We start from the raw sequence: 25,380 nt of genomic DNA, 5'->3' as shown, positions 1-25,380 counted from the left end.
TTGGAATAAATCACTTTAATCTCTTTGAGTTTCAAATTTGCCATGTGAACACTTGGCCAGGATATTACTCACAGGTTGAAGTACTACAGGGTGCTTTGATTAATTAATTGCTAAGATTCCTCAAATTTCTGAAATTCGGTGTGCTTTTGAGTCTGTAGAAAATGAAGAATTCTTAGCTGGCAGAAGTGGAAAAAATAACGGAATGAAAGAAACAACAAGACGAGCAGAGAGGGTAAAAAATCAAAAGCAGAACCAATGGGACTCAAGGCCCGGTCCAACGGGAAGAGTCCCACGATGCAGCGGCAGATCTCCAAGGACACTGGCACAGCCAACTCTGCCAGGACACAGCTGACAGAAAAGAAGCGCACTCTACAGCTCCTGGAGATGGCGCTGCGGTCCCTCCTGGCAGTGAAACACTCCCTGGAGCGCTCCTTGTCAGAGACCTAGGCAACGACTGTGCACAGTCGCCCCAGATCCGGGCTCAGATCCGGGCCCCGGAGGAGCAGCCGCACCAGGTCAGAACCGAGACCGAGGGCCAGAAACTGGGCTACGAGCAGCTCCTGGATATCCAGGTCCGTCTGAAAAATGAAATGGAGACCTACTGTGCCTGTTAGGTGGAGATGGAAACTCATGCTCTAAATCAAAGGGCTCTGGATCAGGAAGCTCAGTAAATTCATCCAAAGATGTAGCCAAAACCACACTGGTAAAGACGGTGGTTGAAGAGTGAGATCAACGTGGTAAATTCCCTTCATCGAGGATTCACTCTACTGAAGGAAAAACATCTAAAATGATCTATGACAATGCAGAATAAGTGTTTCTCGCTAGCTGTCATTTCTGAGAAAAGAATAATTTGGGAAAAGATCTTGCACAATTGCATTATTCTAAATCTCAGGAGATAACAAAAATACTTTCTACCCTTAAAGACAAGTTACTTAGCCAAAATAACTTCTTTTTTTTTTTAATTGTCTTTTGTAAGGAGTTGGGTGTTTGTTTTCAAATAAATAAAAAAGTTGATGTCCACTCATTTTCATTCACTCATGACTAATAAATAATTATTCACAATCAAAAAAGAAAACTCACAGAATAAGGAAATAAGATTCTAGAGAAAAAAAGAGAAGAAACTTTACTGAAGTAGGCAGAGGTACTAGCCTGAGGGGAAAAAAAAAACTAGACTGGGAAGGCAGTAAGTAGAGGTCAATTACAAATAGCCTCTAAATAGATGCTGAACTTAATTAACATAGTAAGGTCTATGCATAGATACTCTTCAATTACAGTGCACTAATTCTCCTCAAAAAGAATAGACATCATTATAGATAAAAGCTTGCCTAATTAGGCCTTGCTATGTAAAACCTAGGGTTCTGTGGCCATAGCTGACTGAGATCTGCCCTAAACTCTTTGATGGTAAAACAAGGTACTAGTTACTACTGCAGCTGTCCAGTATACTAAGATAAATGCTTAGACTAACAGGGCTTTGTAGGAAAACTCTAAGTCAGCATCAACACATAACTAAATTGGACTCTCCAAACACATAATTAAATTGAAGGCTTTTTGAGTTGATCTGACCTGAATCTATATATATTGATGCCAGTGCTGCACAGGAACTTATCAGTATAGACTGAGGGACAAGATGATGGATTTGGGAGCAAAGTAGGCTGAAGATCAAATCAGGGACCTGCCACTTGTTCGCTATGGAATCACAGGTTAATGAATGGACTGTCCTGAAGCACAGTTGCATAATTGATAAAAAGCAGGCTATAATAGCACTGCCACTTTGCAAATCCATTGTGATGACACTATGAGAAAATAAATATTAAGCACAGATGTAGTGTTTATCCCACAGTAGAACACTCAACAAGTGTAACTTCCTTTACTCTGTATTTCCCCAAATGTATAATTTTTAAAAATCTATAAAAATCCTACCTGCTTATAGAGTGTTCTTCAGAATTCTCATTCACTATTAAAGAAAAAATTAAAATATATTTGAAATGAAGAATAGTAAAATAAAGAACTATAAAAGTATCAGACTGATGCTGTGTTAAGAGATATTCCTTTGGGAGCATATCTGAAGATGATACGTGAATAAATATTAATGATACTGTTGACAGACAATATATTAACTTTTACTTCCCCTTCTTTATATACATATCGAATGCAAGAAAAACAGAATGGGTTTTTCAAATTCAATACTTATGAGAGAACTGCTGTTTACAATGATGGTAATCCTAACCAAACTGAAGCAAACTGACAGAATATGGTATTATTAGTAGTATCATAAACTAACAATGTCAAACTTCAGTAGCATGATTTCTCTGGACTCTGCCACGAAGAGCAGTTAGAAGAGAGAATACATATTATGCTGTAACACATTACCCCTTCCCCACCTCTTCAGTCAAGCCTGTTCAGTTTAGGAAATGCAGTCTATAGGTACTATACTCTGCAGCATGGCAAAACATAGGGAACAGACGCTTTCTGACCATTTCCAGTTGCAAAATAAGTATAAAAGACTTTGTGATTTCAGCTTTATAAATTAAAAACCCTTTGGACTGTTTCCTTTCATTGTTACAGAGTCTGTCTGGTCCTGCCTCGTGGAGCAGGAGGGTCCAAATAGTGCTGCACAGTGGTGCGTGATGACATTTTTCTTAGCTCCCCCATTATGTGGCAAATGTTTATAGAGATCATGCTTTTTCAGCTTGTAAGACCTATGTCATCAGATCTTAAGCTGATGAACAATAATAAACAAATGGAAATCTACTATGGACAAAGAATATCTTGAACAACTACATTCGATTACCTTAGAATTTTAATTTTTAAACTTTCATAAAGATACTCACTCTATGGTTCCAACTATATGACTTTGAAGAAATTGCGAAACTATGACTACAGTAAAAAGCTCAGTGGTTTCCAGGGAATTAGGGATAAGACAGGGCTGAATAAGCAGAGCACAGGGGATTTCTAGGGCAGTGAAACTATTTGATAAGATACTGTATTGATGGATACATTTATCAAAACCCATAGACTCTGCAACACCAAAAAGTGAATTTTAATGTAAACTATGGGCTGTGGGTGATGATGATGAATCAATGAAGGTTCATCAATTGGAATACATGTACATCCCTGATGCAGGCTGTCAACAATGAAGGAGACTGTGTGTATGATGATATGGGGTTTATGGGAACTCTGTACTTTCCATTCAATTTTACTGTGAACCTAAAGCTGCTGTAAAAAATAAGGCTTATTATTTTTTTCAAATATAAAGTGTCCACGAATCTGCTATTACCATATATTAACATATTAAACTTGTTTTTAAAGACACGGTCCCCTCGAAATTTAAGATATAGACCTAAGTATCAGAATAGGGGTATTTTCCCTCAATTGAATGAAGCATATAAAAATATATAAAAAAGCAAATCATTTTAATTGTATACATAAGCAAGAAACTAATTGAGAAATATGACTGAACATCTTGTTTTATTATTATAACCAGGGATTTAATGCAACGTGAATCAAAATTGAATCATCCCTACAATTAAAAGACAATTTTTTTTTCTAATTTTAAATCAGAAATCATTGTGCAGATTTTATTTTAAAATGTTATGGGAAGATTCGTCAGATGAGAAGGAAAGATTATAATGACCATAGTCATTGCCATAGTGATTTATGTAAAAATACTTGTTAAATATTCACCAAAAGTCATAAAAGTAACCAGCACTGTAATTTATTATGGATGATGTAACTGAAATCAACACCATGTTATACCATCATATTATAGTTATTAAAATAAAATGTTAAGACAACACCAAAAATTAAGTCAGGGCTATTACTGTGGTGCAGAGAAGATTTTATACAGCAGGCCTAAGACTGCTGTCCTCACAATGTTCTGCTCGAATGGTTGGTGTCTGGGAACCTGGTTGGGGAAGGGTCCCACCAGTCCCTAACTGACAAGAGTGGCTCACTCAGCCTCGACTGTCTGTAGAAACAAGATGGTTCATGTGAGCATCTGCTTTCCTTCAGGGAGTCTGGAATTTTGGTCCATGCTAGGGGAAGGATGCCTATGTGAGTAGCATTCCTATCACTGAGCCCAGTGAGACTCTGGCACTGGGAGACAAAGTCTCACATATGGTGTCAGAACTGGACATGGAAGGAATTAAGCGCATCCTGGGAACTCCATAGAGAGAGGACTCCTAAAAGTTTGAGCCTGGTTTCCTCCAGACTTTGTCCCATACACCTATTCTCTTTCTGATTTTAACCTGATCCTCTCACTGTAATAAATCACAGGCATGAGTACAACTATATGCTGAGTCTCGTAGTTTTCTAGTGAGTAACGAAAGCTAGGTGTGGTTTTAAAAATCTCAAAAAAATCGAATTACATCAAGTTTTTATTATTTGTGTTGACATATTATACATGATTAAAGTCAGAAGATTATTTCACAGATTACCTGTCCCAGAGAATAATGTAAAACAAGCAACCACCTTAATGAGTATTTGAAAAATTAATGACAATATGTCCTATAACTTTCTAAACAGAAAATAAAGAGATTACAGTGTTAATCTTCTCTAGCTAAACTGGGTTTAATTCCATTTTTAAATAGTTATGAATCAATCAAGTAAATGAGATAACCACAGGAAAACATGTAACTATCATTTATAGTATAATAATATACTACTAATGGTAGTATTCTTTTTGCTTCTAATATTTTTCAATTTCCTATAAAACTAAAAACATGCCTCATCTATTAAAAGGCAGAAGTTGGCAAAACAAGATGAGTCAAAAATATTTTATCCAAAACGTGTAATGAGTTATCCATGATATTCCATCAAATTCAACATGTATTTTAAAAAGCATCCTTGTCTTCCCTGTTGACCTGCTGCTCTTCTCTGTTCATCTGACAAGTCCTACTCATTCTTCATGTCCAAGTGAAATGCTACTCAATCACCTCAGTACTTATGAATTATCACAGATTTCTCTCTCCCTGCTAACTTTTTATATTCAATCATCCTAAATCATATTAACTGTACCTCTTTTCTATCTCTGCTTTATTTTGTCACAGCCACCACCCTAGTCAAACATGGGCTCTTAACCAACGGCTTTTGCAGGGGAAAAAACAAAACAAAACAACACCACCACCAACTATTATTGCTATTTCTTAAATAAATGTGATTATTTTCAGCAACACAAATGAGAAAGACATAATTCTAGAAAAATATCAGCATTTTAAATTGAATAAACTGAGCTTCTTGATTTTTTTATTCTGCACGGATGGGTGACAACTTTATAATGCACCAATACTAGTCGAAGGAAGCAAAAGCTTTCTTCGTCTGGCTGTCTCTTTTTGTATTTTTCTTCAATCTATCCTCTATGTGAAAGGTCAGCAAACTGTGACCCACAGGTCATATCCAACCAACCTGTCATCCTGTTTTGTAAATAAAGTCTGACTGGAGCACAGACATGCCTATCCACTCACATATTGTCTGTGACTGCTTTCACATTCTAATGGCAGATTTGAGTAGAAATGACAGAGACCAGAAGACCTAAAATCAGGCCCTTTACAGAAAAAGCTTGCTGATCCCTGCTTTATATCATAACCAGAGTGACCAAATCAAATGTAATCTTCTCATGCTTCTGCTCAAAACTCTCTAATGAATCCCTGCAGTAACTAGTGTTGGCTCCCTACCCACTGGCCATTCCTTAGTCTTCATTCTCACTAGGGAACCACAATTGCATTTGGATATTTATTGTCCCAATACACAAAGAATGTGGACTGTTGCCAGCTCCAAAAAGAGAAATGATTATACTAAGTTAATCACAGTAACTAGTTTACCCCTAACTGATGTAGGAATGAGCTTGTGACCTAACCCAGCCCATAAAATGTTAGGGAAAGACTACTGCAAGCCATTCAGTTTTCTTCTTAGTTAAAAAAAAAAGAAAAGAAAAGAAAAAGAAAGCAAGAAAGACAGACAGAAAGACAGGCAGAAAGAAAGAAAGAAAGAAAGAAAGAAAGAAAGAAGAAAGAAAGAAAGAAAGAAAGAAAGAAGAAAGAAAGAAGAAAGAAAGAAAGAAAGAAAGAAAGAAAGAAAGAAAGAAAGAAAGAAAGAAAGAAAACACTCATAGCCCAACAGCACTAATCATCAGGGAAACACAAATCAAAGCCAAAATGAGATACCACCTCACACCGGTAAGAATGGCTATCATCAAAATGTCACCAAATAGCAAGTGTTGGTGAGGATGTGGAGAAAAGGGATCCCTATGCACTATTTCTAGGATCTTAAATTGATATAGTCCCAATGAAAAATAATACAAAAATTCCTCAAAAACTTAGAAATAGAACTACTATAAGACTCAGCAATTCCATTTCTGGGTATTTATCCAAAGAAAACAAAAAGACCTATTCGAAAAGGTATCTGCGTGCCTATGTTTACTGCAGCAGCATTTACAATAGCCAAGATGTGGAAGCAATGTAGGTGTCCTTCGATGGATGAATAAAGAAGATATTGTGTATATACATATACACACACACAATGGAATATGACTCAGCCAGAAAACAATTAAATCTTGCCATTCGTGAAAACAGTAATGGACCTAGAGAGTATTATGTTATGTGAAAACAAAACAAAACAAAACAAAACAAAAAAACAAAAAAACAAAACAAAAAAAACCTCCAGAGAGACAAGTACTGAATGGCATTACTCATATGTAGCATCTAAAAAACACGAAAATAACACATGGACAAAACAGAAATAGACCTTGAGCTACAGAGAACAAATTAATGGTTGCCAGAGAAGAGGGAGTTGAGGGAATGGAAGAAAAAGAAGAAGGTAAATGAAAAGTACAGTCTTGCAGTTGTAAACTATATCAGCCACAGGGATGTGCTGTGCAGCACAGGAAATATGTCAATAACATTGTAATAACATTGCACGATGATAGATGGTTACTGGACTTGTGATCACATTGTAAGGTATATAAATGTCAAGTCAGTATGTTGTATACCTGAAACTAATATAATATTGTAGGCCAAATATACCTTAATAAAAAAAAAATTAGAAAAAAGAAACATGTAAAGAAAAGCAGTCCTTCCAGACTTTGGATATTATCATGAGAGAATATGATGCTTGGCGTCCTAGCTCATTAGCTGGCCAGGAAAAGAGATAGAAATGAAACACTGACAACCTCACAGCTGAAACAAGGATGACAACTGGGATCCTGATGACAGCATTGAATCACCAAAACAATTGCGGTTCTTGCTGTTTTTACGCAGTGTTACTTAGGTCACCTATTATCTGTATCTAAAAGCATTCTATCTGATGCATTCTCCAACGCCTACAGGATAAGCTCTATTCCTTTCTATGGTACTAAAGACTCTCTTAACCATGCCTTAGCCATTCATCTCATTCCCAACCATTTCCATGGTAAACTTTTTTTACCATTGAAACTGAATGGCTCCTAAATCCTGCAAAGTTCACTTGTACGCCCTATGCTCTGCACTGCTGTTCTTTCTGCCAAATGTGTAATCTTGATAGATGTTCTTCTGCCAAACATTGTCCTTTGGACTTTGCCTGGTAACCTTCTACTCACTCTTCATGCTTACCTTAAATCCTACCCACATTTTTGAAACTGTAATTCTTCATTATAAAATTAAAGTACCTGGCATATATTACAGTCTAATAAAAAGTACAGATAATAATTATAAGTTCCCAGTGGGCTCTTGTACCTAGTGAGCACTGAATAAATATAATAAATAATAAACATGACAATAATAATAACAAGTTTTGGGAGATCATTCAGACTGTATTTTTAAAATATTTGTATTTAGCAACATATCAGAATAACTCAGCATCTAAAGACATTTGATAGTTAAATAGCAAACCATTAAACAGACAAATGAATAAAGGAAATACGAGCTTTCTTTGAAAATTCTGTTTAACCCTTTTCCTGTTTGCCCCGATATATTCCCCGACCATGCTTGGGGTTACAGCATATACCTCAAGATAACTCACAGATTACGGTCCTAACCTTACCCAGATGTTGATAGTCTTTGGAAACATATGACATCATTCTATTTATAGTATTCTGTGTTTTATAATGGCATTTCCATTTACAAAACATAGTAATTCTCAATCTCTGAAAATGTCAAATCCTAGAAAACATAGCATTCCTACATGTGATGTTAAATGAACAGTAGCAGTGAGCTGCACATTTTTTTTTCTAAATGGAAAAGGGTTAGTAATAATAATAATAAAACAGAAATAAACCTGGGATGACTCTATGTTATAATAAGCACCTTAAAGACAAAAATTTTATTTCATCTCTGTGTTTTCTATAACATGTAAAATGAAGAGATTCTTTGATCAAGTTCTACTAACTTAAAGGTGTCTTCATACAGTTAAGATTGTACAGTCACTAGATGGGTACCACGTCCACTTAGCATAGTAGCATTTTTGTAATCGTGAAACTTTTTTGTACTTTTCTTACAATTTGTTGAGTCCCTATTTAGGCTATGTGAATATTTATCAGGATTATCTTTGGACCAATGGCAACAGAGCATCTTGTTCTAAAGAAATTACAGCATCATGACAATTATCTAACCAAAAGAAAAAAAAAATCTTTTTTCAAGTTAACATATCTCATGTTGTTTTGGCTTACTAGAAATGAAGATGATAATTTTACGAGACTCTGTTAGCATAATAACAATGTGTAAAATATATAGGCTTTCAACAAGGTTTTTGTATTTCTGATCTATTCTCTCAGTAGACATCTTTAAAAAGCAATCTCTTTGGGATTGCTGCATACTGGCTAAGTTTTGTGGTTCTTATTGTTTGCCATCTGTTTATGGTACTGGGAAGGTATTGTTGAGTCCTAGTTTTAGTTACATTTTTAGTGAGACAAATCACTGTGTAATAACAAGTAATCATTTTTTAAATGTGTGCATTTGCTGTAAAAATTCATCAAAAGATCAAGTTTTATAACAAGTATAATTTTTTGCAAGGTGATTATAGAGGAAACATATGACATACTAACTTAAAAATCATTTAATTATTTACACAATGATATCAACAGGTATCTAGGGTCATGACTAAACGAATTTCTTTTCACACAATACTGTCTTCATTTTAAGATACATACAATTATCTCATAGTAATTCTCAATACTAGACTATTAAGAAATGAAAAAAGATAAAATATGCATGCAATTTCCACATTTTTTTTTCTTTTCACCACACTGTCATTTGCAAAACTTCCTTTCTTTTACTTTATCTATGGTAGGACCACCAAGGGTAAGGAAGTATCAGAAGTCTTACCTGGATTGCTATTCTGAGAAGACTCTTTACACCTCCTTTCTTCTTTATTCTCAGAGGTTAATTTACAATTGCTGTGTATAAACAGGTGATAAATAACATTACTATCTTTATTCTAAATTGAAAATATTTACCAAATATATAAAATTCTTAGAGTATTTTGTATGATATCAGAGGTAACATTAATATTTAATTACCCTATACACTTCAAATGTGTAAGTTCTACAAACATATTAGTAAGCAAGTGATTAAAGAAAAAAAGGGAAGATCAAACAGTCATAAATTGAGGGCACAAGTTCAGTTAATTAATTAGACGTAGCTCAACATAATGGAAAGTGTTTTGATCTCAGAAGTTTTAGATCTAAAACCAACAGCTATTTGTTGTCAGACAAAATGCTTCTCTGAGGCTATGAGTCCTCCACTACAAAATGAGTAACTTACTGCCCTATTTTACAAGGAAGATTAAATGAGAACATACACCAAAAAAAATGCCCACAGAAAGAAAAAGACGATGGAAAGAGCTGTTCTTAAACTTTATTTACTAAAACTATTTTAGAATCCCAAATAAACCCCATGTGTTTTTTATTGGTGCTAATATTCAAATGTTACAGTGTTCAGAAAACATTATTAATTTTGATCATTAGCTATCCTTCTTTATACTTTGTAATTCAGGGCATCTTGTCTATTATATAATTTTTACTAAATGTATTTATAAAGATATTACCTCATTAAATCAGATAACAAAAGTGTCCTCTGTTATTGGAGCTAATCACACCAAAGGCAGAAACCTAAGAGAGGTCAAGACCTGGCTTGGACTACTACTTCCCTTTTCCGAGTACTCAATCATTAAAGCAGCAGATCTTTATTAGAATGATGCTGAATCTCCCTATTATTTAGAAGATATACCCCTATTATTTAGAAGATATACCCCTACTGTCACTGCTGGGGTGAGGTGACATCTGGGAGGAGGAGGTGGAGGACAGTGGATGGTGGCATTATGTGTGTTGTCCCTTGGTTCTTCCCTACCGATGCAGCAAAGAATTACAGATTGATGAGTTTGAGAAAAAGTAAGATTTATTGAAAATATATTTTAGAAGAAGGGCCATGCTAAGGAAGGCTGCAGCCCTGTGGAATTTAGGAGATGAAGAGATAAGATACTACACCCCAAAGGAAGGGGTGGATTTCTGCCAGGAAAGCTGTAACAATGCAGAAATGGGAAGGTCTGTTTATATTTGGGCCATGATGGGAGGGCCTAGATGATCTCTATGTGAGGTCATTTTGACTGACAGTTGGCTGCTACATAACTTTGCCTAGTGCGCTCGTGCTCACCCAGAATTCAGTCTGTTATAATTAGATTCATGAACTTCTAGGTATAGTCATGATTTTATAATGATGGTATAACGAGGTTGAAGTTATGGGTGGTATTTTCTGCACATGTGTTTGTAGCTGATTTAGCCAACAGCTTTTATGGCCTTTGTGCTCTAGGATTTAGGGTAATTTATAACCCTAAAAGGGAGGTGTTTCTGGGAAGTCCCTAAGGAAGGTCCTCAAGGGAGGTTTCTATGGTTACAGAGCTGGGCCTTTGCTCCTGTCGCTCATGCCTGACTACCTACCTACCTAATACTACATTTGCACATGGATACTGATGAGTCATGGTTGGGGCTTTGTTACTCTGATGCCAAATAACCTACTTTAGATTCAGAGTTTTCTGTTGACTGCCTTCCACAAGAGGCATAATTGTAATTATTTTGAGCCCTGAGGTAGATTGGAAGATTTTCATTATTCTAAAAAACAGATCACTTGAGGAGCCAAACTTAATACTGGAATCTTAGGAAAGTTGGTGTTTGCTACTCTGGGAGGGCACTATGGAACTCTCCATCACTTAAGAAAAGGTGCAGGATATCAAGTGGCCTTGTGGTGCAGATCTGGTAACAAAGGGGAAAAGAAAGCCTGATCTTTTCCTGCAGCATTATTTGAACCACTCTGACAACTTAGAATGCTTCCAGCTAGCATTTGCTAGCAGAAAACACAAACAAGATGTTCAAAGGGTAACTCACCCTGAAGGTCTGGGTTAAGAGGGGAATTCCACCTAGGTTTTCGAGTGTGGGGCAAAGGGTGTGTGTACCTAAGACTAGGAGGTCCAGCTACCAGAACGGGGTGCTGGTCCTTTGGAATAGGGCTGAACAAAAACGCATATGTATACAACCTAAAAAAGTTGTAACTTGGAAGTCCAAGTGTGGATCACCATGAAGACTGAGGAATCTAGATCAGCAAGGGCAACCTGTGAGCAAAGGTCAATCATAACCCCAGGTCCAGTTTTAATGAGCCACTGTGCAGCAATAGAATCAATGGACACAACGGACTGATTAGCATGTCCTCCTTTACCCCTCCATCTGACTTGGGAGAGAGGACTGTTTCCCTTGGGCTTAGGGAACTCCTTAGTTTTTTGAAAAATTCAAGGGGAAGAGTATAGAAGATAGCTCCCCTCTACCCCCTGCCCCCCCATACAGAATTTTCTACTAAATTGACATTTCCAGACCCAAAATACCTAATTGGAAAAATTAGAGAAGAGACATTATCTGTATCCCAGGCACAGGGGTTATTTTGGGAATAAAATAGGTCATTCTAGGATCCCTAGGGATAAAGAATCTGTGCTCATTGTTACTTCTGCCTAGTCCAGCCTTTTGTTTGGTCTCTGTCTGAGGATAGACACTAACTCACTGCCATTGCCAAACTGCCTGAACCATACTATGACATCTCACCTGTTGTGAAAGATGTAACAGTTAAATTATTGTACACCTCAGTTTTGTGATAACTAGCATTTTAATGTAAATGCTTACAAATTAAAACCTCTCTTCAAAGCATGTTCTTCTACAGTCCATCCATTGTTATCTTTAGCGAAGACATCGACACCTTGCTGAAGAAGAAGCCTGACTATATCTGAAGATGGATCATTTGCAGCAAGCATGAGGGCTGTTCTAAAATAACAGAGAGATAACTTCACTCTTCAGAATGTTAATAAAGTTATTTAAGCTAATTTGATATACTTTACTGAGTTCATATCGTCCTTGTCTGTGTAGAATTGACCATTTACATGTTTACGTGTTCATCTTTGTAAATTACCAACAAGGCTAAAAGGAAGGGACAAAAAGATGCCTCCTGCTCCAATTGGGGTTTACATGGAAGTTGCCAATTTAAAGTCCTTAAATAGATAAGAAACTATGCTGAGGGCCCTTATCTGAAGAAGCTGAAGATTTAAATGAAGAAATCCTGTGTTTTCCTTGGTCTGATATATTTATTGTATCAAAACTCAGCTAGAAGTTAGGTAATAATAGCTATTTGCAGGTTCAAAACAATAACATTAACAATAATTATAATAATAATAGTCGTAGAGTTAATGATGCTGATAAGTATGTGCTAGCGCTAAATGAAATGCTGGATATTCTTACGTCCACAATTGCAGGATATATTATTATCCTCCTTTTCATATCAGGACACATATTTGGTGATGATAAGTAACATTCCCAAGGTCACACACCTGGCATGTTGGAAAGCTAGGCATTGAACCCAGTCTTGTGTGAATTGAAAGCCCATTTTTTTTTTTTTAATTTATCACTTACCGATGACTCGTTTTCATTAAAGGAAAAATTCATTCCATTAAAGTTATCTTTCCTCCTTCTACCCATACCAATTAGAAATAAAAACATCAAAATATACTTGAAATGAAAAAGGAAAAAAAGTGAGGAACTCTTAGTATCTGGGAGTAGTAATTCATAGGGATAATCTAATAACATCAGTATTAATCAAAAATCACAATTTAAAGCAAAGAGTCATCCAAAAGACAAAATCAACTCTGATTTATGTTTAATATGCACCTTTTAAGGAAAACTATATATGAAGTACAGGTTTAAAAATACTATAAGTGAAATTAATTTCAATATTGTATCATAAGTAAAAGTCAGAGTCCATACAATATATGACGAATAAAACTAATATGAAACCCCTTGACTAATATAAGATCTCATGACCAAAAACATCAAGTTACAAATGGCATTAATCAATATTGTAAATAAATACAAATATGAATACTGCAGTATCCTATTCTTCCTGTTGTCCGGTCAGAATTACTTTTTCCCCTAATGAATGATGTCCTGATAACTTTCACTACATAAGTATAAGTTAATCCTCTTCTTATTAAGTTATCTTTCTGACCCGAGTGATTGTTAACACTCTAGAACAATATAAGGTTAAAAGAAGACAAACATCGGTACCTTTTCACCTTATCGACTGCATGTACATTTGCATTCCTCTTTACTAAAAATTCCACCATTTGCTGTTTGTTTTCACTCACGGCAAGTAAAAGTGGTGTGAGTTCATTCTGTAAAACAGCAAAAACCATTAATAACTTATGAAATTACATAACTCAAACCCAAATTTTAAAACTTGTAAAATATAATGCAATCTTAAGCTTGTAATATAGAAATTCTAAAAATATCCTTCTGGGCTGTCACCTGCTGCTCCTTCTCTTTAAAATACCCTCCTCTACCCTTCAACAGATTAACTGCAACATCATTCTCCAAAACTCTCTTCAAACATTGACAGCACCAGCTCCAAGAATCCTGGCTCCTATCAAAGTATCTATCGTAATATTCAGTAGTTATTGTATTGCTCTCCATCTAAACCAAGAGCTTCTTGAGGGCAGGGGCTTTTTTTTTTTTTTTTTTTAAATCTCTGTAGCTCCAAACACTAAATCACAACAGTAAACATTTTAAGTATTTTTATTAAATTAATAATGTAAATGATTATCACTGGAGTAGTGTTTCACAAATCATAGTCCAAAGAATATCTACCAGAAGTTAAATACTGTGCCCCGATAGAAAGATTCCAGAAGGATTACCTGTGTTTGAGAAGTAATACAGAATGTGCTTTATATGGCTAGTCCTAAGGAAATGTTTAACTTAGCTAAATCCCAATTTGACAATATTTTTTCGTGGCAAACATTAACATTTGAGAAAATGTTATCTCAGGGATACAGTTTTGAAAGCTTTCCAACAGAAGAGAAGGTTTCTCCAGATTGTACAAACTTGCTGGATTCTCTTCTATCAATGCTATTAGGACCTCAAGTGTCAGTTTCAGGCACCCCTGCTCCAAAAGAGTCATGAAGAAAATGGACTCTAAATTAAAAAGACATGGACTTCATATAAACTTTGATTGTTTATTACTGAATGGTCCATGGGTTTTCTCAGATTATAAGATGACAGATTTTTACTTTAGCTGTTACAAAGCTCAATCTGAAACTTTATTCTTAATTATAATAATAATCTTGGGACCCAAATGTGTATCTACTTTTATTAAAATTAGTCTTTATTCTGGTTTCATTTTGATTGCTATTAACAAAACATTTTATATTTTAGGCAAAATCTAAAACAGAAGTAAAATTATAGTGATAATCTTGGGACCCAAATGCATATCTACCTTTTTAAAATTGGTCACTGGCTGGCAGAGTGGCTATGAGCACAAGTGCATACTTTGCCGAAGGTCCAGACATGACCTGATCCACTTGCCCCAGTCTTTAGAACATTGGGATTCTGGATTGTTCAAGATTTGTGGCCTGCTGCTTCCCCTTCCCACTGGTACTCACACAACTCTCCCTGCTGGGGGCTAGGTCTCCATTCCTCCTCTCCCCCATGCCTAGAGGATCCCACTTCCTAGGCCATTGCCTGCACAGTAGCCAGCCCTCACCATCACTTCACTCTCCCCAGGCTCTCAGTATTTTGTGAGTACTGAGCCTATCACCTGCTCCCAGGCACTATCAGGAAGTCCTTCCTTCTGGGGTGGAAGGGCAGTAACCAGGAGACAGAGCTTTGCTCATTCCGTGGATACGTCTGTCCAGCCCTCCCTGACTTGGCTTTAAGTTCTTTCCATGGTGTCAGTGCCTGATATATAATTTACAGTATATATATTAGAAAAAATATGCTGTGGCTAAAAAAAAAAAAAAAAAAAAAAAAAAAAAAAAAAAAAAAAAAAACAAAAAAACATGTATTTCCAATATTTTATAAATGAATTTAGTTGATCTATACCTTGTTTCTTGCTTCAATATTGGCCTTGTATGAAAGTAGCTTTGTTGCTATGTCCATATTCTGACCAGCGACAGCATAGTGCAGAGCCGTGTTGCCATAGATGTCCATTATATTTGGATCGGCACCACGTTCTAACAGAATAGTTGCACATTCCTCCTCCTGGCATTGTACGGCCTGTCAGTATTGTGCCCAGAAACAGATGGGAAGTGTTAGGAATTCAAAGGAAACCTTACACAACTTTTACCAATTAGTTCTATTTAAATGAGATAAATGATTCTAATTATCCAGTTAAATCAAATCCATCTCATGTCGACAGTGTTGGCTACTATGTATGTACCTTAATCAGGGCTGTCTTGTTTTCATTGTCACAAAGGTTAAGCTGGCATTTACTGTCTGCTAGGAGAGCTACCACTTTCGGATGGCCATTGGCACAAGCCAAATGTAGAGCAGTCCTATAAAAGTGAGAGGAGTTTTAGGAAATTGGAGAAACAAATATTTAGTTTTCTTCTGGAGAATGTACAATATTTATTAGCTCATGTTACTCACCACATTAATAAAAGAGCAGCCTATGTGAATAGAGAGAGCATGACCTGGGGATCGGCTCAATTTCGTTTTGATTCTATTTTCACTCTGTCACTTATTAGTTATCACTTACTCTTTCTGTGCCTCAATTTCCCCATCCATACAATGGGGATAAAAATAGTGGTTATTTCACAGGACATTGTTGTTTGCTTAAATGGAACTTATGCAAAGTATTTGCTACAGTTCCTAGCACAAAACAGCTCTATAATTGTTAAATTATTATAATTATTATTATGACTACTTTACAAAGACAACATTTCAATTTAGTAACATGTTATCATTATGCTTTTATTGGCAAATGTGTCTTAAAAATTAGAAAGAACACAATGTTTCAATGCTTCTTAAGATGCTTATTTTCTTACATTTTAACATCTCTGCCACTAAAATGCAATTTACAATTCTGGGTGCTTTTCACCCATAATTGGCAGCATTTCTAACACTCTCTTATTGGTGCTTAAAATAGTGGGCATCATATTCTAATCCGTGGTGCCTTACACTAAGTGAAATAATGGTCTATCCAACAGACCTATTGCAGTTCTGGATATTTGGTTGGTATTGAAGTAAATTTTAGTTCTTAGAAGTATTATAAGGAAAGATGACTAAAACAACAAAACAGGAAAAGAATTTTTTTCAAGTAATTCTTAGTTTGATTGTCAAGAACTTTTAAGTGAAAGGGAGCTCAGTATTCAAATGAATAGTGATGGCTCATTTTATTCAATAGTTAGACATAGATGTTATATGAAAATCAGATATTTCCAATGATTGATATTAACATTTAATACTATTATACATTTTAAAAAGGACCAGTAATGGTTATCTTTTACAATTTCCTACTTTCAGATATACTTTTCAAAGGAGGGAGAAAAGCTTCAGTTTTAAACACTACAATTTTCAATTTCTCATTTGGTTTATTCTGAGCACCATGAAGTTTTGAAGGATGAAAAGATCTGAGAGACAGATTGAAAGGGTCCTGAAAAGACCATGTCCACTACAAATAGGTATCTAGGTTATCTTTGATGAATTAATGGATCAACAGAATGGATAACTATAGTTGCAGAATTCAATATTTATAAAGAAATGTTTATACAGTAAAGCAATACTTCTGCATTAGTAGTAATCACTTATATGTGCTCTTATTGATTTTTTCCTATCATAAGGACACAACTAAAATGATTACAATCCTTTACATATATGTAATAAAGCTACACATAATAAAAAATATATATGTGTATGCTGAAATATATACATAAACTCCACAGTCACTGATGAAAGAATTTATTTTATTTCTGAAGACATTAAAATTGTCAAAAGATATTGATCATCAACAAACTTCAAAAAATAGAAAGGAATCATTTTCATCCATGCAAGATTCATATTCCTGCCCTTCCCCAGGATCATTTCATTAATAATAAACTTTTACTGGGATATCTATACATGTTCATTGTAGAAATCAGGTCTTTTAAAAAAGAACAATTTCACTCATACTACAAATACTCGGAAATGCATTTCATCCCATTTTGCACATATTATCCCATTTTGCCAAAAATATGTGCAAAATGGGATAAAATGTATTTCCGAGCATTTGTAGTATAAGTGAAAATTTTCTTTTTTGGATGTAAGTATAATCAAACCAATTTTTTTCTCCATTTCTGATTACCAAAGTATATCTTACTTGACAACATACATCTATGATCTATACCACCTTTAATAGTCACATATCTCATCCTGTGGATGCACTGCAATTTATTTATCATTCATTTCTATGAGTTCATCTTAATACATAGCTATGGTAAGCAGTGCTTAGAAAAATCAATTGTATGTAATTAACCTAATTATTTCATGAAGATACTTTAGTAATAATGGAATTGATGGGTAAAGAGAATATATGTTTTTAAATGTGATGCTTATCACCCAACTGCCTGTTTAAAAAGTGAAAAGCTTCTTGAACTTTAAATAACTGTTTAAGTACCATGGCCCCTCATCTTCGCAAGCGTTATGGATGGAGACATCTTTTTTATTCCTGTTTTAACTTAAATTTCTTTTCTTACCAGTGACACTAAATATTTTTTCCTATGATTATTGGTCAATTGTAGGTATAGAAAAAGTGTTTTGTCCAGTTTCCAATTTCTTATTGATTTCAAGGCTTTCTCTGTGAAATAAAGATATACCTTTTCTCTGATACACTTACATTTTAAATATTTTGCAAGAACATTTTCTTTCATTTTGTTAATATATTTTTTTTTTGATATACAGAGGGCTTTGACTTTTCATAGTGCTCAGTCAACCTTCAGAATTCTTGCTTTTGAAGTCTTAGCAACATAAAAGTTATCAATAGGCAGTTGTGTTTTCTTTCGGGACTTTTCTCATTTTCTATGTTTAAAATTTTAACTTATATTCCATCTGGAACTAATTTTTGTGATTTAAAAATCTACGTAGATTTTTCCAAATACTTAACAGGTATTTATTGCCAGGTATTTCCTACGAACATGAAATGTTACCAGTTCTAAAGACTTACATATATATATTTGGGTATTTGGGCATTTTCTGGGCTGTTCCAATCATTTTTCTGTCCTTTCAGCTATTAGTAAACAAATTAATTTCTGGATATCTATAGCACATGTTCGTATCTAGAAAGGCAAATCTCTGTCTATTATACAAAATTTGTCTTAATTTCATCAAGACAAAAAAACACAGTGTGTAACCCCAAAATTTTAACACCATGATAGTGTTGGTTTATGTAAGAATGATAAATGTAGAAAGACCACACATTTTGAGAAAATGAGTCTTTCTATTCAAGACCACAGACATTTTCCCACTTCAAAGTTCCCTTCTGAAGTTCCTCAATAAAGACCACACATCCATAGATGTGCACTGCTATAAAATGGACATTGGATTTTTTTCTGAAGAGTTTTTAGCCCACAAATTGATCTATTATGGGATCTATTTTCCTCATTATACAGTTTTCTATAGTATATCAACATTATGGTATAAAAACCTGAACGTCAAAAATAAAATGCCATACATATTTAATTTTTTTCTATTATTATATTAAGTTAAATCTCTTTAAAATCATCAGTAAAGTGCTCGATAAGGAGAATTACGAGTGGGTCTTAAAGTTTTCCTTATTGCTGCTCATTAAGTCGATTTGGGCGCTAGGCCCCAGGTAAGGTCCCCACTGCCAAGGCACTGTGGGGTTGAATTTAGGGCCGGAAGACAGCCCAGCATCCTCCATGATGGGAGAGCTGGCTTCACCTGGCTGCGCCCAGGCAGACGAGCCCTTCTTCCAGGTTCACCCCTGCCCACTGGCCTCACAGTCCCCATTACCTGTTCTTCCTGTCTCTATCATTTAAGTGCCTTAAACTTGTCAAAAGAATCTCCTCCATTTCTTGCGCATTGCCTGCGCTAGCAGCTCTGTGGATCTTTCTGAGATCTTTATCTTGGATGTGGTACCGGTTCCAAGAGGTGGTACTATTACCATCCTTGGGACTGATGCCGATGCTGTTCCTCTGCCATTTGGTTAGGGATCCAAAGGGCAACTTGCCCTTCCAACTCTCAAATCCAAAAATCTTCTTCATGTCCCAGTCTTTGTCAAGTCTACGAGCTTCAGATACTCCTCAGCTCCTCTCCTTTTCTCCGTCCCTGAGCTCGAAAGGCGCTTCCAGATAAGCCAACCGCCTCTCGCCACAACATTCCAGCAGGGCAGTTTGGCGGTTTAGAATCTTTCAGCCATAACTGTTACCAAGCAACACTTCTAGACAGGAGGGAGCATGTGCTAGTCAGAGGTTGAAGTCACTGAGTGTGCACACAGAGGCCCACCAGCCAAGAGGACACACAGCACGTGTGCAAGGCCCAGTCATCTCCAACCTCAGAGGTTGCTGGTGGGCAGCACCTGGTTCCCTTCAGATGTCCCTGAATTTTGGCTGAGTTTTTACTCTTTCACATGATCCCTGAAATAGAAAAGCAGATACATAAGAGGCAGAATCTTAAGAGAAGCAAAAACCATAAATGAGAAAACTAATAAAAAAACTTTAAATGCCAAATTTATTCATTTTAATTTTAAATTATAAAAGCATTTAAAAGCTTAATTACAAAAGTAACTTTCGTATGTTCAAACGTTCTATTTTTAACCTCAAAATCTATCACATAGAATAATGATTACCTTTGAACAAATGCAAATTAAAAATATTAAAATATATTTTGTATCTATCTGCTTTTTAAATCAGGCCTGAGTTCAGAGAAATCTATTGCTCTACATATGTTAAAAGGAAAAGGAAGTTTGCTCCTTTTGCCTTTTGACTTCACCAATTTATGCAATCCCGTATGGCCAAAACAGATCTGCCTACTCTTTTACGTGGTATTTTATTAACTTGTTTATTTATGAAAACTGTAACATTATTACAGCTGATTCTTGTTTTTCAGACACTTATTTTGTAACTCCCTTTAAATCTGTCACTCAAATCCTTCAATTGTTTTTCCAAAGGTGAGTCTGGATGATGTTTATCAGTTCAGGAATAACAACTTTACTAATAGTTCATTTTTGGCAGTGTCACAACATTTGTCTGTGTAATGGTTTTGCCAATATTTGAGTAATATATTTTTGCCCTTTAAAACTGGGTGGAAAAATAAAAATGAATTTATCAACACCAGGTAGCATAGATTATATTGACATAATACAATTATTAAACATGGACATCATTAGACATTCTGATCAAAATCCTTTGGTGAAGGATCAAATTAAAGAATATATATAAAACATTAGAAATAAATAATGGAAGATTATAGCTAAAAATTAAAGATCAATTAGAAATAACTTTGAAAACTTTCTTGGGATGAAACTCTTATGTTATAACATGTGAAGACAACCACTAGGTTTTCATATATTTAACTTTCATACATTTCATACATTTTATACATTTAACTTTTCATCTGAATCTAAAATGCTATTAACTAGGAATCATTTCCCTTTAATAACAATATAAGCATACCATCTAGTGGAAAGAGTACCCACTGCCTTTCCAATCTCTCATTTGAGAAAGAAAGAATCCAATTGTTGCTATTCTGTTTTGCGAGTTTTCAGAAATGTACATGAAAAGAAAGTGTTTCTGATGCTCTAAGAGACTATTTTGACCCTTTGTTCACAAGCACCGAGTCCAAGTGTTTGCAGGTGCTTCTAAGCATCTTGTACAGCCTGAGCAGTGTATCTGAGTGTTTCCAAGGGTAGGAAGGTTTAGACCTTCAAAATTTGGCAAGCGACGATCCCTACATGACACCATATTTTAATAGAGATGAAGAGCATTTTTCAGATTATGGTCCCAGGGCTACTGTTATTGTTACTGAAACCCTTGCCTACTGGGATAGAGATGCTAGGCAAACACTGGGAAAATGTCTGGGAGACTATGTAGATGCACATCTTGCAGGGTTTTGGTTATGAGAATATGTGCAATACATGGAAGATAAGAGACCAGATGAACATGTACAGAATGCTTTTATAAACAGTATTCCAATGTCTTATGGATTTTTCCACTTTTTATGTGTGATACTATTTCATCATCACAGGAAATCACTGCTTCCCAGGCTTTCTTTCAGACCATGGTTGCTTCCTCTTCAACCAATAAGAAGTTGACGTTATTCCAGTTACCAGGCTTGGTCGAAAAGTGTGACATTGCCCTATTGGTACGAACAGGCATTCCTAGATTTTGATCAGTATACTGCAATACTAGGACACACTATTCAGAATATCGTTGTTGCATCATCAGATATGTTGTTTCTTTATTGCTAATTTTTCATCCACTGTGTTTTTTGGGGGGTAATTTTTGCTATTGCTTCTGTGACTATAAGAGTAATGAGTTTCATGGCAATTCTGGAACGTCAATCTTGATTCCATAGTCCTGAATAATCTTGTCCTTTGTAGAGGGTTTTCTTTCTGTTTTTCTGCACACATCTCCTAAGCATTTGTTTCCAGTTCTAAGCCCTCAGGCAACTAAAAAGCAACTGAGACAGTGTATCTGCTAGTGTTACAAAGTGCAACTTCAACACTGATAGGGGTGTGTGTTTTCTCTGCAGTTAAAGCGTGCATCTTCAACACGTTTATTAAGATTATGTGTCTTGTTATGTTTTGGGGGCTGTTCATGATCTAATTTACATTCCAGTATTTTTTTAGAAAGTTTGTGTGAATATTCACTAGCAAATCAAAGACTAATTATTGAATTCTCGATTGTCCCAATTCAACCTGAAAAAAAATGCATGATTAAGAATAGTCAATAAACTAAAACTAAAGGCATATTTCCTTGGCTTGGAAATTTCATTTAAAAATGTTATATAGAATAATTCGAGAAAATTAATTATTCTTACATTAAAATTTCTTTAGTAAATTAGGAAGTGTTGTCATCTTTATCATGGTCTATATGATTAAGTATAATGAATAACTTTCCAGTTATGTTTTTCCTTTTATTTTATCATTATATGTTTATGCTTGGAATTAAAATATTTTGGATATTATAGTATTAATGGAATACTACTTTCATTGCACTCTCTATATTCAATATTATGTAAAAGTTCAACTTACAGGGTAATCTCGGGCTTTTCTATGCATTTTCTTAATGGTGTATGTTGATGTACTACTCAAGATTTTAAAGTTTTGAAATCCAATTCATTTATTTATTTGGTTAGTGCTTAAGCAATTCTTTCATTAATTAACTTGGATTAGCTTGTATTAACTTGGCACCTTTGTCAAAAAATCTGACAATTTATGTGTGGCTCGATTTCTGTTCATTAATTTGTTTGTCTATACTAAAGCCAATATTACAGTGCCATAATTACTGGCACTTTATAGTCATTTTTGAAATTAGGTTGTGTAAGTTGTTCAATATTTTTCTCTCTTCCAAATTGATTTTACTGTTTTATGTTCCTCGCATTTAAATATTTATTTTAGAATCACCTGTCCATTTATCAAAACAAACAAACAAACAAACAAAACACCTACTGGGGTTATGATTAAGTTATGATGAATCTACATACAGATCAATTTGGGGAAAATAGATATTTTAGCAATATGGAATCTTCCAATCGTGAACATGGTTTACCTCTTCATTTATTGATGTCTTTTTCAATTTCTGTCAAGAATATCATATACATTTTGGCACATTTATTTCTAAGTACTATTCTATTATGGCATTTTAAATAATATTTATTCTAATAATTTTTTTACATTTTTTTTCTAGTACATAAAATACAATTGATTTTGGTATACTTACATTCTATCATATAACCTGGTTCAGTTCACTTATTAGTTCTTGTAGATTTTTGTAGTTTCTTAACTATGCAATTATGTAAAGGTCACATAAAGGCCATTTTAGTTCTTCCTGCATAATCTTTATTTCTTACTTTTCTGATTGCACTGGCTGAAACCATCCAGAAAAATGTGGGAAAACATACTGAAAGCAGACATCACTGCCTCCTTCCTAAGTCAACAGGAAAGATGCTCATATCCCATAAAATATAATAATCACCTGGAGGTGTTTCAAAGCTCTTTCGAACAGCTTGAGGAAACTTTTTTCTAATCCTAGGTAGGCGAGATGCCTTATCAAGAATGGACACTAAATTTTGTCATTTAGTTTTTGTGCATTTTTAAGATTATCATGTCATTTTTCTATTTTAATCTGAATGTGGCAAATTATGTTGAATGATTTTTTAATGACACCAATCTTGCATTCCTAGGATGACTCACATTTGGTCATGTCATAATTTTATTTTCAAATATATGCTCTTTGCTTCATTACTATTTTGTCAATGATATTTGATCCTATGATTGTGAGGGATATTGGTCTATAATTCCCTTTTCCTGTAATGTCGTTCTCAGGTTTTGCTATCAGGGCTGTGCTGCCTTCAAGAAATGAGCTGGTAAATAATCCTTCTCTACAGTTTCTGAAATACATAATATGGTTAAGATCATGTCTTCATTTTCCCCTTAAATAGTTGGTAGAATTTACCAGTGAAGTCATCTGGGCATGAAGTTTTTCTGGGAAGTTTTTTAATTTCAAATTTACATTCCTTTTTTTTTTTTTTTATAACAAATGTAAGGCCATTCAGATGATTTTTTCTTCCCCTGACAGTTTTGGTATGTTTGGTCTTAAAAAAGATTATCTGTTTATTTAAGTGGCTAATTGGTTAATTTTATATCTTTTAAAAAATTTTTCTAGTGATGTTCCCTGTGTAATTCTTGATATTGTTCATTTGTATTATATCCCTGTTATTTATCGATCAAGATATTACCAATTTTATGATATTTTTCCAAAAGCATTTTTTTGGCTTTGTTAGTATTCTTTATTTTATCAATATCTGCTAATTCATTGACTTCTACTCTTTATTTCTTCTTGTTTTCTACTTTAATTTTATCTTCATTTTCATGCATTTTAATGTGGTAAGTTAAGCCCTTGATTGACTTTAATTTTTTCCTAAGAATGTTTTAAATGTTATAAATTTCCTCTGAAATACAGTTTTCAGTGTATCCACAAATTTTTATATGATAGGTGTTCATCGTCATTCATTTCAAAATAAGTTCCCATTTCCCTTGTGATTTCCTTTTCCACCATGGATCAAATAACGCCTTTATTTTCTCTCCCTCTTTAAAGACTACTTTGACTGGACATAGAATTCTAGGTTGAGAGGGTTAGTTTCTTTCAACATTTTAAAAATCTTTCTGGTTGAGCAACTCTGGAGGCCCCTCAGACATTTTAAAAATGTCATTCCATTGTCTTCCTGATGCCATGTTTGGATTAAAATTCAGACTCCGTGTTATCTTGTTCTTCTCTATAGAATGTGCCCTTTTTCTCTAGCTATTTTTGAGATTTTTTTTCTGTCTTATTGGTCCACAGCAATTTGACTATGATTTGGTTGTATATGGTGGGTTTTCTCTTCAACCTTTTAGACTATCTTTGAGGTTTAGTACATCCTGGTTGATATTTTTCACCATACTTGGTGAAATTCATTAATTCAAATGTTTTTATGCCACACTGTCTCCCTCCTTTTCTTCTGGCGCTCCAACTACCAACAGCTTTCTGTTATTATTAGTTGGTTTATAGAATTGTAATATTCACATGAATCAAATGATGAACAGTTAAAATTTTGTACACGCATCCAATGGAATATTATTTGCCCATGAAAACAGCGAAGTCCCATTACATGCTACAACATAAATGAACCTTGAAAACATATTGTATAATTCTATTCATATGAAATGTCCAGAGTAGGCAGAGCCATAGAGACAGAAAGTAGATTGGTGGCTGCCAGAAGTGGGGGATTGGAGGTGGGAGTGGAGGTTAGGCAAAGTGGTGCTTCGGAGGAAATGGGGAGTCACTGCTAACAGGCATAGTGTTTCTTTTGGGTATAAGTAAAATGTTCTAAATTTATTGTGATAATGGTTACACATC

The 25,380-nt window shown here is 34.8% G+C and overlaps 1 protein-coding gene across 1 annotated transcript in view; it reads right to left on the bottom strand.

The window, feature by feature from the left end:
- The window catches only part of LOC120593779 (ankyrin repeat domain-containing protein 26-like), a 65,598-nt gene extending 46,022 nt beyond the window's left edge, over positions 1-19,576 (bottom strand). Inside the window, exons 1-6 of the mRNA XM_039851708.1 lie at positions 19,277-19,576; positions 15,708-15,822; positions 15,371-15,544; positions 13,562-13,668; positions 9,294-9,364; positions 1,921-1,954 (exon numbers count right to left, since the gene is read on the bottom strand). Of these exons, the coding sequence (XP_039707642.1) occupies positions 1,921-1,954; positions 9,294-9,364; positions 13,562-13,668; positions 15,371-15,544; positions 15,708-15,822; positions 19,277-19,527 (752 nt within the window). The 5' untranslated portion in view covers positions 19,528-19,576. The remainder of the gene's footprint in view (positions 1-1,920; positions 1,955-9,293; positions 9,365-13,561; positions 13,669-15,370; positions 15,545-15,707; positions 15,823-19,276) is intronic.
- Between the last annotated feature and the right edge of the window lie 5,804 nt (positions 19,577-25,380).

This window comes from Pteropus medius, unplaced genomic scaffold (assembly GCF_902729225.1).
Source record: "Pteropus medius unplaced genomic scaffold, Ma_sr-lr_union100, whole genome shotgun sequence".
Classification (NCBI taxonomy): domain Eukaryota; kingdom Metazoa; phylum Chordata; class Mammalia; order Chiroptera; family Pteropodidae; genus Pteropus; species Pteropus medius.
The sequence above is the reverse complement of the archived record's forward strand: the minus strand, read 5'-3'. Positions and strand labels throughout refer to the sequence as shown.